A 14,017-nucleotide genomic window follows, 5' to 3' on the forward strand; every position below is an offset into this window, starting at 1 on the left:
AGGGCTGGATGCAGCTTAGCATGCCCTGAGTTAAAGAGCAGATAGTTTGTGCATTTGCTATTTAGATTTGGTTTCATGCCTAAATCTCTTACTAAGGTATTCCGTGGGCTTCAAAAATGCAGGCTGCGAAATCACTTTATCATCCTATAGTAACAAAACAACTTCTAGCTGTGGGGAAGCACTGGCAGAAGCAGCCATGTCCACAGCAGCAGGCTGAGGGAGGCCAGGGGATGCTTTTTGGTGCTCTCATGCCTGCCTGTCAGAGAGGGTGCCTGCTTAGGGGCATTCTGTCTCCTTTATGGGCTTTGCACCTGAGGCTTCCTTGAAAACAGGACATGGAAGCTCTGGTGCATGGATGAACCTGCCCTTGATGAATCCAGGTTGCAATTAGGATGCAGAAGTGGAAACAAAGTATTGCTGAGGGTTTTTGTAGTATAGATATAACCTAAGTGTCCATAAGATGTGGCTCTTGTATCACTGTAGTCTATATTGCATGATAAAATCCTGCAGCCATGAATGAGGAAAGAGTTTAAAATGCCTGTGGTTCTTTGCCAGAGAGGAATTAGGGTAGGCCAGCTCAGGCTGATTGTAGGAATTCTCATCCTTCTTATGTCATAATCATTCTTCTCACCATGATGAAGTTTTGTAGCCTTGCCTTTCAAATCTGCCACTGGCTTTGCAATCTGGAGTAGCAGCAGCGAGCAGTGGTGCCTTTCATCATCTCCAGCCAGGCAGGAGACTGGATCACTCCTGCTGGGTGGGTGATGGCTCTCCATCCCTCTCCTGGCAAGGTTAGGCTCTAATTAAAGCCAATCTTTGAGGAATTTACAGCTATTACAGAGCTCTCCCATCTGTGAGGTGAGCCTCTGAGAGAGGATAATGCTTGTGCTCATGTTTCTGCACTGCTTTCCTGTCCTCGTCCAGGTGCAACTCAAGCTGTTGGTGATTATCTCTAAACCCCACCATGTCTGGGACCTGTTATCTAAGGCATGGCCTCTCACCCCATACGAAGACGTGGGGCATACAATTGGCTGTTTGTTCTTCAGGTAAAGATTTCCATGGGAGATTGTGGGGATTTCCCATTAGAAAGCTCCTCATCTCAGGAATTTGGCCCTTACCCTTCCTCCCTTCTTTCCCCTAGACAGCTTGCCAACACACAGGTCTTAAGAGTTTCCAACAGGCTGTATGGATTAGCTGTTGTCCTTTTTCCTCTCTTTTGGTACATGTCTTTTTCTAGTTAAGATTTGTGTGGAAGTTGCTTTCTCGAAGTACTTTAGGGTTTAATAAATTATCCATAATTGGTTAATCAATAGCTTTCAATAGTTACATAATTCATCAGCTAAGTTGTTTATAGCTATCCTACCTTCTAATTCCTAGATTTTAGCTATTTGCAACACATGTATTATTCATGTCTACAATGTGTATTGTTCCTTTCTCATAATCTCTTTCCAAAGTATCTGTAAAAGAGCATTAATAAGAAGTGTCACTAATCAGGGAATTGAACTATATATTTTTGGGGGAGAAAAAAAATTAATTTTCCTATACAGAAAATCATCACTTGCTCTTAGTTTAAGAAAAAGGAAGATGTTTGGAATCTGATGGAAAGGCTCCTGAAACTTCTCCTTTTCTCTTGCCCTCACTTTTTTTTTCCCCTTATTTTTCCCTTCTTGTGACAGAGCACTATTTCAGTGTCCTCATAAGGATTCTACAAAAAAAATTATTTCTTCTCTTGTCATCTTGAGGTTGGTGGCTGCCTTCCCATTTCCTCTTCTGGAAGCTGTCTGTTCCAATACCACAACAGTAAAGATTTGGATTCATTAATACACCACTGATTCTGTTCCAGCAGGTTTTAATTGCAGTGAAATGGAAAGATGTTTCACTTGATTTGTCCTGGTCTAGTCCAACTGCAAGTAATGGCTGGTATCATATTTGTTCAGTCAATCCTACTGGGCCATTTTGGAGCGTGGACAAATAATGAAAAATGGGTGTGGGCACCCATCCATTGTTGGTTTTTTGTGTTTTTTTTTTCTATAGCTGAATCCAGAACTGCTTAATTATGTATATATTGCTGTGAAGGGAAGAGTCTTTCTGTCATCATGTATAAAAATGGATGAGGCTTCCCATCTCACAAACTGTTACACCTCTAGAAACTGTGAAAGGCAGTGAAGGAGAGGTAAGGAGCTCTCTTAACTTGCAGAGGATTCCCTTTCAGAGGAAAACTGAACACTACCACAGTTCCACCAGCTCAGTGTGGTGTGGTAGCTTCCTTTTGCACATGGTTGGTAGGAGGAAGGTCAGAGGAGGATGCATGGAGCTAATAAGGATTGGAGAATGTGCAAGGATGTAGCTGATGGGTCCATAAATGGGTAACCAAACTCTTCTGAGACACTAGAGGAGATAAACAAAGTACTGGATCTCTGAAACTCAAGTGATAAGTAATTTGGGTATCTCCCTTCAGCCAGGACAGATGCCTAGATTTTCCATACCTGTTTATTCCTTGTATGCAGGTAAATGAGAACAACTTGAAGCTATGTGACTCAGTGGAAGCTGTTTGGATTGCTGTTAAAGGGTGGACAAAGTGCCATTCAAAAGTTCACCCAGAACAGCTTCTGTTTGCTCCTGGCTTATCCCAAACCAGCTGGTCTTGCCTCAGCTAGGCAGGACTTAATGAAAAAAGGGATTAACCACGATTCTTCGACAACATCATCTCCCACATTGTTATGCTTGTAAAAAGAAAGTAAAACAGCAGTGTTAGCCACAGCTTTTTGAGAGCTGTGAGTCTCTGGCTGTTGGTAAGGGAGACAGCTGCCTATTGTGAGGCTACACTGACTCCCTCTCTATCTGGATTTTACTTAAGGAGTTTGTACATGAGAGCAGGTCCTTTGTGCTCTTTTAAGCTGCCTTAAGTGCACTGCCCACAACAGTGCTGGGCAAATAGTAATGAAGACAGCTTTTGTCTGAAAAATGAATTTCTGTCAAAAGGCATATCCCCACCTTCAAAGTGCCAGGAAAATAAAAAAGAATCCTTACAGCTTTCAGTAGCTCTTCCTGAATCTCAGATATACTTGAAGGTTTACTCAGATCTTTCAGGACTAGATCTGTGACTGGGGCTATTGCTGTATGAACATTAATGGATTTGATTATTCAAGATTGCCTTCACTCTACATGTTCAAGAGCACGTGACTTGTGGCTTCATTCCCAGGGTCACAGTGAAAATTCCTTTTGCATTCTTTTCCCCACACAGCATATAGAGTGGCAATGTGCATTTTCAGTATTTGTCATGCCCAAGGGGATAAACCAAAACCATCAGAATTTTCTTATGGTTGTTGTTATCTCTAGAATAATTTCTATTTCATGAAGATAAGCTCAGCAAATATGAATGTGTGAGAGAATAGATTTCTTCCATCACTGATATGCAGTTAAATACATAAATGAATGACAACCACAGAGGGCCAAAAATATAATCGCCAAAAATATAATCACCAAATGATTGCAGAAAAATTGCTCAAAAATGGCCTCAAGGCTTTGAATAACTATGAAGAAAGCATCTTATGTTTTTGATTAATTCCTGATATTCTTATCTGATCTCTCCCTTTTCTGTGTTGTCATCACCAAATGGAGACTCCTGCAGATGTGCTCTCCATTTCAAATCCAGGGTGGCTTCAAATTCAGGGAGTGCAAGTGGGAGAAGAATTTGGCTGTCCACAGGCATAGTTCAAAGCTTAAGAAACAAATGCTGTGGTATAACCGTGATTACTAAAGAAACAAGAAAGACCCTGTGGTGACTGGAAGGTTGGAAGAATTAGGGAAGGTGGCCAGGAGACTTCAGAGGTGACTGGCAGCCTCCAGAAGTTCCCCCCAGTCAGCCGAGGTCCCCAGGGGCTGCTGCATCAGTGGGGAGGAGCAGCTGTGCTCCTGCCCTTCTGTAACACAGCCCAGTCTTGGTGCTGTGCTCAGGCCTCAGCACATAAAACTGCTTTTCAGGGTTCACACTTTTCACTTAGGCCGTCAACAGCTGTAGGAAGAAGTAGTAAATGATGTCAGGTGGGGGTTTCTTATAATCTGAGCTGTTAGTAACTGAGAATTTACAAACTCTGCTGTATGAGCCATGCTCTAACGGGGAAACTGCTAATATCTCAAAACCAGCAATAAAAATCTACAAGTTTTTATAACTACAGCAACAACAGTGCTTAAACACCGCTGCAAGAAAGTACTTATTAAGGCCTAGGTGTGTACAAAATAGAGAGTTAAAAGAGGCTTGAGTAACCTCTTTTTTCAGACTGAACTGTCCAGAGCTGATTCAGTCTTCCTGTAACTTGAAGTTGCTCAGCCAGAGGATTCCCATTCTTATGGAATGAAAGTATTGCCTTACAACGATGTGTTTAAATTGTAACAGCCTGTAATAGTAAAAGCCCATGGCTCCAGAACTCTGATTTACAAACCTTTTCAGGAAGTTAATTTACTGGGCCAGAGGTTTCTAACACGCTTTGGGAGAGGAGGCAGTGATCCCATCTCACTTTATTCTTCTAATTTAGTCTGAATTAATTCAAGGAGTGAAGCTATTGACAGCATTCAGACAACAGCAAACAGTGGTACGAGGCTGAGCCTGTGGGGAGAGCTTCTGATTCTGCTTTACTTCTGAAAACACACTGGGTGAGCACAGCCATAAATGTCTGAGGTTGAACTTGGAGATTACTGCCTTTCCATGCCTCTCCTGCTGGCGTCAGATACAATATTTGGGGTGTATTATTACAAAGAGATACTGGAAGAGTGGGACACTAGTTGAAGGTCATGGTCCCTAAAAGGTTTAGAGGAGGATTTCTGCTAGTGTTAAGTGGTCTTCAGTAGATCCTTCAGGGACAAGGAATTTCAGCTGCCTCTTGAACTGGGAAGGCCATTAAGTGTTCACTTGGTTTTTAATCTCAAAATGTGTATCTCATTCCAGTACTTGTATTAGCAAAATCATGGTAGGGTAATGAGTCAGACTAATGAGGCCACAAAGCTTTATTTCTTTTTCAGGAAGTAGAGGAAGTTCCGTGTAGCTTCTGAGGTTTTGTTTTATCACTGTGTATCTTGCTAATTAGAAGAGGATAAAGAGAATAATTTCCATTTTAAAGCTGAAGGACTGAGGCACGAAGAAGGCCAGACTTATTTAAATTCACCCTAAAAGAACTGGTATCCCAAATGCCAACTTGGCAGAAGATAACATCTCTAAATACTTAATAAATAATCGTGTGGATTGTGCTGTGGATGCAATGTGTGCTGTCTGAGAGACGAGTAAGCTGACAAATACAGTCTTTAGAATGTTTGTCTCAAAGGAAGTATCAGGAAATGAATCCTCTTTCTCCAGGGGGTGTTTTGTCCTTGGTCACTTTAATGTCCTTTTAATGCTGGATTTATGAAACTGTGAAGTGAAAAAGCCAGTGGTGTAAGAGCACAATTCCAAAAGGCAGTGAGCTGGTACACGTGGCTCAGTCACATGTGCTAGTGTGGAGAGTGGGGGCACTGAGAGTTGTTAGAGAAATATAATAATGTGATATAAATATAAAATATATGTAAATATAATATAATTTAGAGTCTGGTGAGGAAATATATCATTCTGCCTTGGATCTTACTGGATATGGTTTTCATGTCTGTGTTCTGAACTTTCAGAGATAGACAAGAGTAAAAAGAAAATAGAAGAGATTTCAAATCTCAGTGAATATCAGGGCTTTAAAGCTAAAGATGAAATAAAAAAAGAAGAAATATATCTATAAAAACATGTATTTTCAAAATAAGAAGAAATACAAAAACTAAAAGAAATATATCAAAAAAGGAAGAAATTTAAAAAAAAGAAAGAAGAAATTTCAAAAAAAGAAGAAATTTTCAAAAAAGAAATACATCAATATATACATATGCACAGCTAGTGAAGGGCAGAAAGTGGGAGTTTTTTTGCATGAGGTTATATTAGCATCTGCAAATATATGGCTTGCATGTTGAGAACCTCAAATTATTAGTAAAGGTGCAATTTAATTGCATGTCATAAAACCTTTTCTGTTATTAATTGGGCTTTTAATACTGTTTGTGCTCAGGGGGAGCTGTAATCACTTCATGGGCATGGACATTAGGCAGACATTAAAGTGATGCATTAAAAGCTACATGGGGTGGAATTTTCACAAAACTGTAGAATTTTCTTCATGTCTTAAAGTTTTTAAACCAGAAGTGGTGTGCTTTCTGAAGAATGTAGCTCAGAGGGAATCTATAACCTTGAGCAAGAACTCAGGGTCATGTTCAGTGGTCTGTCTTTTGGAGAAGGTCATGTTGGGAAGACAAACTGGTTCCTTTCAGCTGTAGGAATGAAAGAAGCTCTTGACTTTCTGTCTTGTAACTTAAAATATTTCTGCAAGCAAAATTATGTGTAGATGTGTGTTAGGAAATAGAGAAGATCTGGGATAAATGAAAAAAAGGGTTGCTATGATGGACAGCAGAAGACAGATCTCTTCTGTATTTTCCCCAAAATTTCAGGCTAGTGCAGCCTAGAAGGAATCTGCTGGGAAAGTTATGGATGTTTTCATTAAGTCACTGAAGTTAGGTACAAAATCTCTTCCAGTGGAAGAACTGTGTCTGGACCAAACATGATGAACAGAGTGAGAAGGCTCGCCTCTATGCTTGGAATCTTTTTGCAGCAGCTTGATTGAATACTTGTCTGAAAACAAAACAAAACAAAAGCATTCCCCATTAACAGCCAAATAAAACTAGTGGCTTGTCAAGTAGTTTTTCTTGGGTAGCTAAAATACATAGGGGAAAATGGGACACATTAAATAATGGCCTGAACTGTGAAATAAGAGGTAGATGACTTGCCCTTGGTATTCAGGAGAAAATGGGTTAATCTGAGAGGGGAGCAACCACAACGTTCCACCTGTGATAGAGAATGTAAATCAGTGGTGAAAATGGTATGCAGGGCTCCTGGGCTTGCTTAAATACTTCTTTCTGTTAGAAAAAAAATTAAAAAGGAAGGATTACAGTGTACATTTTATTCCTACAGTGCATTTCAAAGGATGTTTGGTGAGGAACTCATCCAGGAAGTAGAGTCAAGTAGAATCCAGTTAAACAATGCCTTTTGATTGTGATATTGTGAAATAGTCCTTTTCTGAAATTCTGCATGTATCTGGTTCAACAGGTCCCAGAAATAACACAGAAATATAGTGATACTGTAGAAATACCTTAGTTAAATTAGCATATGAGACAGGAATACAGTGCTTATTCTAAAGACTTTATCCTAAGTTATATGGGATAACTTGAACATTGCCTTTGAGAGAGGGCTGTGGAAGACTCTTGCCATCAAAAGATCCAGTGTGTCAGGTGTGTGTAGAAAATGATTATAGAGAGGCTGTGGCTGAAGCCACCATAACACAATATTTCATATTCTGGCCTGCAGAACTGTGATGGGGTATGTGTGTGCAGGGAACAGATGGGCATTTAAACACACAGATCACCTTAGGCAAGAGGAGATTTACCTGCCCTAAATTAGATGGCTCAGTCTAAGATGGTCAGCCTAAGCTCCTAATCTTTGTTGAACCAACCTTTGCCATAGGAATGCAACAGTGTAAGGGAAACAGTCAACAACACCTTGGAAACTGCTTGCTGCTGGTAGGATTTTGGTACTTGTAGCTCCAAAGTGGAGTTACTGATGGGTAAATCACCATCAGAGCATTTTCTTCTGAGTTGAAAGATGAAAAAATAATGAGGGAACACATTGGTTTCAGATATGTTGGAATAAATCCACAAAGTTTTTTAGCCCTGAGAATGCTGTTGCTCTCCTGGACTACTTTTATTTTTCATTACTGCATCCTGGACCATCCTGGTGTGAATCAAACTTTTTCTTTTCCACTGTACCACAGCGATGGGGAAATGCCTTGTTTTATCATTCCACTCTTTGGTTTTTCTCGCATTCCTTTTGGAATTTTTTATCACTAAGAAATGTTACTGGCACAGACAAAAGACCAGCTTTGTGGAGAAAAAAAAGTCTCATCACTCTCTACTGTTTGTGACCCCCATCTCTACCTTTGCTCCTGTCTTTCTTCCCTCAGTTCTTTCTATAGACCCTGTAAAATGACTGCAGTGATGCTCCTGAGTGTTAGTGATGAAATGAAGGTTTCATAGCCTTGCAGCCAGGAGATCTCTTGGCTGAACTGCAGGCCAGGTGAGGTTATGACATGGGAGTTTGTGATACACTTTTCCATACTGTCCTGCCAGGACAGTGCATGCTTTTTTCCATGCTCATTTTCCCATATGGGCTCTGGATTTTTGCTCATTGAACTCCTGGTAGAAAGTGGTTTAGATGGGATATTTTATTTTTTTTTTCACAAAAGCAAAGAATATTTTGAATGCATTTCTTCCAGTAGTTTTCTGGAACCATCTGTTTAGCAAAAAAAAAAAGGCAGAATATTTATTTTCTCATTATTTAATATTATATTTTATATAAAACTCCAGAGGATTTATTAAAGTGAATAATTTCATTGCCTTTTTATAATGAGAAAAGTTTATTAGAGAACACAGGGTCATAAATAAAGCCTTTTCCTATAAACCTCTTAATTGATCCGTTTGAGCTTCAGTCTGCTCTTTCCAGCCCTTCAAACATGGTCTATCTTGTTCCTATTGGAAGACGTTACATGGTTTTCAGAGTAACTCTGTAATCTGCAGGCCAGGGCTGTCCAATTCCCGCAGGGGAATATCATGGCATTGTTCAGCCAAGAATCCTTCTACACCTGGGAATAAAAGGAAGTGCCCACTGCAAAGACATTTCCCACCGTCAGGTATGTTCTCAGTGTGCCACCAAGGAATAATTGTTGTGAACCTGGCAGGACCCAGGTGACAGAAGCTTCTGTAGCTCCTGTCTTACAGATGGGTCTGCAGGGAGGATTTTTCCTGCTCCTTTGCTGATTCCTATACGGAAGCCTGGCTCCCATGGCAGGGGTGAGTAGTGTGCTCCTGATGACCCCACAGGCTGAGCCCTGCTTTTGTGGGATCCATTCCTGGGAAATGGAACTACTTTCTCTTAAGGTCCTCTGAGCGGGAAGAACAAAGGCAAAGGACAGAAGAAACCCCACGAGCCAAACAACATCCTGAAACAAATCGTGACAGAACTTCACAAAGGGCATGGTGAGAGCATTTCCCTCATGCTTCCCCTGGGACTCAGCAGCCAGGGCCTTTGGCTGCACATCTGGACACGCCGTGCCCGGCACAGCGGGAAGGGATCCATGGCAGCCTCGCTGCCCCGCTGCTGCTGCTGCTGCTTTCATGCCCTGCAGGGCTGTTTCCCAGCCTGGCCTGGCTGCAGCTTCTGCCCAGCCTCTGCAGGAAGGCATTTGGCATCAGCTGACAGGCAGCCCAAACTGCACCACTGGCCTGAAATGCTCTGCAATTTCCCAATTCCCAGGCCCATCTGGAGGGGTGGCTGCTTGGAGGAGGGAGGGCCATAGCCAGCCCCAAGGCACTGGAGGGATTAGGATTTTCCTGATCCTTCTCCATGACTGGGACATGTGTTGCCTCCTGAAGAGGCCACCTCCCCTGTGCATAATGATTCCATCTGATCTAGCTGTGCTTCTTCCTTTCTCAAGGGATGGACAGAGAGGCTCTGTGGAAGGTGGCATTTCCTGAAGGAAGGGAGGAGATGCCAGGCACAGGCCCAGAAGGTAATTGCTGTGCCTCTGGGCCTGAGCCCTGCTGAGGCTTGAGCTGCCTGCCATCTGTGCTGCCTGGCAGTGCGAGCACAGCCCGGACAAGACAGGCACAGCCCAGGGGAATTATCCTGAGCAGGCTCAGGGCACTCGGGTACTGAGCAGTCCTGCTGGGGTCCCTCCATGGGAGACACTTCCTGAAACCTTGGAGCGACTGCACGGAGTCCCCATGATGAGGAAAGGGCAGAGGAGGGGAGCAAGGCTCCAGTGTGTCCTGAGAGAGGCTGGATATGTCCCCTTGGGCTGTGGGAGCTGTTCCATGGTCAGGTGGGCAAGCAGGAGGGAGGGACAGAGGTTGGGAGGGATAGTTGTGGCACTGCCTGCTGCAGTTTTCCCCAAGCATTTAGTGAGGGGTTCCTGTGTGGGAATGAGGGAGGCCCAGGGCCCTGGGCTGCTCCAGCATCTCCTCCAGGGATGTTGCAAAAGGCATGGGAAGAGTGTGGAGAGTGACCAGGAGCCACAGGCTCCCACAGCCTTACCCAACCCCCTTGCAGTGCCCCATTCCTTAAGGCAGAAAGGGGATCCCAGCACACCATGGAAATGGTTCTGATCTCTGCTCCCTTTTAGATTGGGATCATGGCTTAGATTACTTGGAAACACTGGTGAATGGTGTTTTGAAGTCCTTGCCAGATTTTGGAGGCAAGTTCTCAATGTACGTTTCCTGACAGGATAATCAGTGTCAATGTGGCAAGAGCTCAGTCAAGTGGCATTTCCCTTAAGTTCCTCTGAAGGTTGATCCGTTCAGGAAATCTTGCCCTGCTCCATTCTGGAGCTCTGAAGGATCCCACAGGATTGCTGTCAGTGGGAGCATTTAGCTGTCCATCTTCCTCTTGTGTGCAATGCCAGTGTGTCCTTCCATGTGCTCTGTGCAGCCAGGGAGAAGGGCAGAGAGGGAAGGGGCCGGGCCCAGGGCTGTGCCCCGGGGCTGAGCTTTTGGCAGCTCCTCTGCCGGCCCCAGGGAGCCTGAGCTGCTCCTGCTGCCACTGTCAAGCCCTGGCCCTGCCCAGGGCTGGCTTTAGAGCTGCTGGCAGCTCCAGGGAGTCCTTTCTGCCCCGACTGCCCTGCAAGGGGCTCCTTCCATCCCAGTGTGGGGCCACTGCAGGCACGAGGTCCCCCTGCTCCAGAGTGGAAGGCAGAGCTGAGGGAGTGCCTTGGAGGGCACCAATCACCCAGGTGCCCTCACTGGAACTCGGGCCTGAAGGAGAAATTCAATCACTCTCCATTAAGGTACTCCTACATGGAAGAATGAAGACGCAGGAGACAGCAAGTCGCTGGAGGGAGCCAAACTTCTGGACAAGTTGCTGAGTGACCTGGAGAGACGTCGTGGTGGGTGCATTTCCCTCATGCTTCCCCTTGGACTCAGCAGCCAGGGGCTTTGGCTGCACAGGTGGACACGCCGTGCCCGGCACAGTGGGAAGGGATCCATGGCAGCCTCGCTGCCCCACTGCTGCTGCTTTCATGCCCTTCAGGGCTGTTTCCCAGCCTGGCCTGGCTGCAGCTTCTGCCCAGCCCCTGCAGGAAGGCATTTGGCATCAGCTGACAGGCTGCCCAAACTGCACCATTGGCCTGAGATGCCCTGCAATTTCCCGGTCACCAGGCAGATCAGGAATGGCAGCTGTTTGGACAAGAGAGTGCCCTGTCCAATCCCAGAAGTTTTTTATAATTTCCAGATCCTTATTTATCAGTTTTACCGGTATTGTCTCCTGAAGATTCCAACTTCCAGAAAGGGGAACATCTCCACCAAATCCAACTGTTCCTTTTTCTTTCTGCAGAGATGAAACGAAAGGCTGTGCTGAAGACTGAGTTTCCTGGAGGAAGCAGTGGCTCATTGGCAGCCTCTGCTGTAGGAAGGGAGGCGATGCCAGGCACAGGCCCAGGAGGTAATTGCTGGGCCTCTGGGCCTGAGCCCTGCTGAGGCTTGAGCTGCCCTCTCTACTGCTTTGTGTCAGTGCCTGCCCCTCCAGGGATGTTTCACAGGGCCTGCAAAGAGGGTGGAGAGTGACCAGGAGCCAGTCCAGAGCTCCCCAGGCCCCTGTGCAGCGTTGGCCTTGTCCATTGACATCTGGCTCCCACGGCCTTACCCAACCCTCTTGCAGTGCCCAGTTCCCAAAGGCAGAAGGGGATCCCAGCACACCATGGAAATGGGTTCTGATCTATGCTCCCTTTCTAGGTAAGGGTGCTGAAATAGGTTCTCCAGCAGCTGGGATGGAAGTTGGTTTGGAACCCTTGGGGGCTTCTGCAGGTAAGTTCTCAACTTCCCCTCAGAGAATAATGATTGACAAACTGTCAGGAACCAGGTGACAGGTGTTTCTGTGGCTGTTGAGTTCCAGGTGTGTCTGCAGGGAGGACTTTTCAAGCTCCAGGGCTGGTTGCTGCACACAAGCCCAGGTCCCATCACAGGGGTGAGTAGTGTTTCCCTGCTGATGCCTCAGGCTGAGCCCTGGTTCTGTGGAATCTATTTCTGGAGAAATGGAAATACTTTCTCTTAAGGTCCTCTGAGAGGGAGGAAAAAAACTACCAAACAGAGTAAGTCCCTGGAGGAATCCAAACAAGCAGACCAAATCTTGACTGAACTGGAGAGACAACATGGAGGGTACATTTTCTTCAGCCTTCCCCTGGGACTCAGCAGCCGGGGGCTTTGGCTGCACATCTGGACACGCCGTGCCCGGCACAGTGGGCAGGGATCCATGGCAGCCTTGCTGCCCCGCTGCTGCTGCTGCTGCTGCTTTGACGCCCTGCAGGGCTGTTTCCCAGTCTGGCCTGGCTGCAGCATCTGCCCAGCCTCTGCAGGAAGGCATTTGGCATCAGCTGACAGGCTGCCCAAACTGCACCAAAGGGCATGCACACCCTGAGATCCCCTGCAATTTCCTGGTCTCTGGGTAGATCTGGAAAGGCAACTATTTGGAGAAGGGAGGGCCCAGGAGCAGCCCCAAGGGCCTTGGCCTTTCCCTGATACTTATCCATATCTTTGACATGTAGTGTTTCCTAAAGGTGCCACCACCCTAATGGGGAATGGTTCCACCAGATCCAGCTGTCCTTTTTCCTTTCTCCAGATATGGACCGAAAACCTTTGCGGAAGGCAGCACTTCCTGGAGGAAGCAATGGCTCAGTGCCAGCCACCGATGCACAAAGGGAGGAGATGCCAGACAGTGCCACAGAAGGTGATTGCTGTGCCAGGCTCAGCCAGGCTCAGCATTCCTGCTGGGCTCCTTCCATGGGAGACACGTCCCAAAACCTGGGAGCAGCTGCACACAGTGGCCATGGTGGGGAAAGGGCAGAGGGGGAGTGCAAGGCTCCCATGCCTCCTGACAGGGCCTGACTCTGTCCCCTGGGGCTGGGGGAGCTGTCACGGGGCAGGGAGGGCCAGGGCTGGCAGTGGCTGCTCAGGGATGGCTTTGGCCCGTGCCCCTGGCAGCAGCCACTGCCCAAGCAGCTGCGCTGCCCCCGGGCTCTCCTCCCGGCCTGCTGGGCTTTGTTGGCTGGCACAGCCTGTGCCAAGGGCCGGCAAGGTGCCTGCAGGCCCCAGCTCTGGGGGAAACAGAGAACGTCCTGCCCGTATCCACCATGCTGCCAGCTCAGCAGTGCAGCACAGCACCAGCTCACGCTCTCAATTGCTCCCACAGATATTATCAATGAAACAGGAATATATGCCCCGGATCCAGTGCGCCTCCCAAGAATTGTCTGCCCCCAGGATGTGCGTAGGACCTGCATGATAGGCACAGTGGTGACAGTGATCACTGTGCCACTTGTGCTGATAGGCTGCTATCTTGGCATTCGTAAGCTGTACGAGCACAGATGGTCAGTTGTTGATTTTTCTCCACAGTTTTCTTATAACTCTGCTCCAGCATAGGTAGCATGACTGGGAGTCATGCTACTGTGGAGTTGTAGCCAGTCCATGGTTGTCCAAATAATTCTGCTGAGGGTTCTGCTGCTGCCCAGTGCTTCCATTGGCCTCTCAATTGCTGGGCCTTGTCCTGGGGGCCCCGCTGGGGCTGCAGCCAGTGCTGGCTCTCACTGAGGCTGCCTGGCCAAGAGCACAGGGCAGAGGCAGAGAAACTTCTGTACATCATTTGGGCAGCACAGCTCACGACAGAACAGGACAGTGCTTTTTTAGTAGCTTGTGTAAAGTTTCATGGTAACAGTGGTGTTGCAGATCAAGCAAATATGCTCCAGATCCGTGTTAAAACAAATCCAATGTGATGAAGGTTTGGCTTTGGCCTTGAGACTTTGCTCTTTGTGTGAGCCCTGCTCTGGATTGATTCCCAATCAGTCTTGGCGCCAATTTTGGACAAAGGCTC

General features: G+C 46.2%; 1 protein-coding gene across 3 annotated transcripts; it reads left to right on the forward strand.

The window, feature by feature from the left end:
- The first annotated feature begins 8,352 nt into the window (after positions 1-8,352).
- LOC135302225 (uncharacterized) lies at positions 8,353-13,636 on the forward strand. Of its 3 annotated transcripts, none has more exons than XM_064422651.1 (8): positions 8,353-9,141; positions 9,600-9,674; positions 10,947-11,045; positions 11,492-11,599; positions 11,890-11,961; positions 12,044-12,121; positions 12,773-12,880; positions 13,343-13,636. In XM_064422651.1, the coding sequence occupies exons 2-8, from the start codon at positions 9,602-9,604 to the stop codon at positions 13,567-13,569; spliced, it is 765 nt and encodes a 254-aa protein (XP_064278721.1). In that variant the 5' UTR covers positions 8,353-9,141; positions 9,600-9,601; the 3' UTR covers positions 13,570-13,636. The 3 variants fall into 3 exon arrangements, with proteins under 3 accessions (XP_064278721.1, XP_064278723.1, XP_064278722.1); XM_064422653.1 differs by having other exon boundaries at positions 12,050-12,121; XM_064422652.1 differs by lacking the exon at positions 8,353-9,141 and having other exon boundaries at positions 9,538-9,674.
- The last annotated feature ends 381 nt before the right edge of the window (positions 13,637-14,017 follow it).

Source organism: Passer domesticus, chromosome 6 (assembly GCF_036417665.1).
Source record: "Passer domesticus isolate bPasDom1 chromosome 6, bPasDom1.hap1, whole genome shotgun sequence".
Taxonomy (NCBI): Eukaryota; Metazoa; Chordata; class Aves; order Passeriformes; family Passeridae; genus Passer; species Passer domesticus.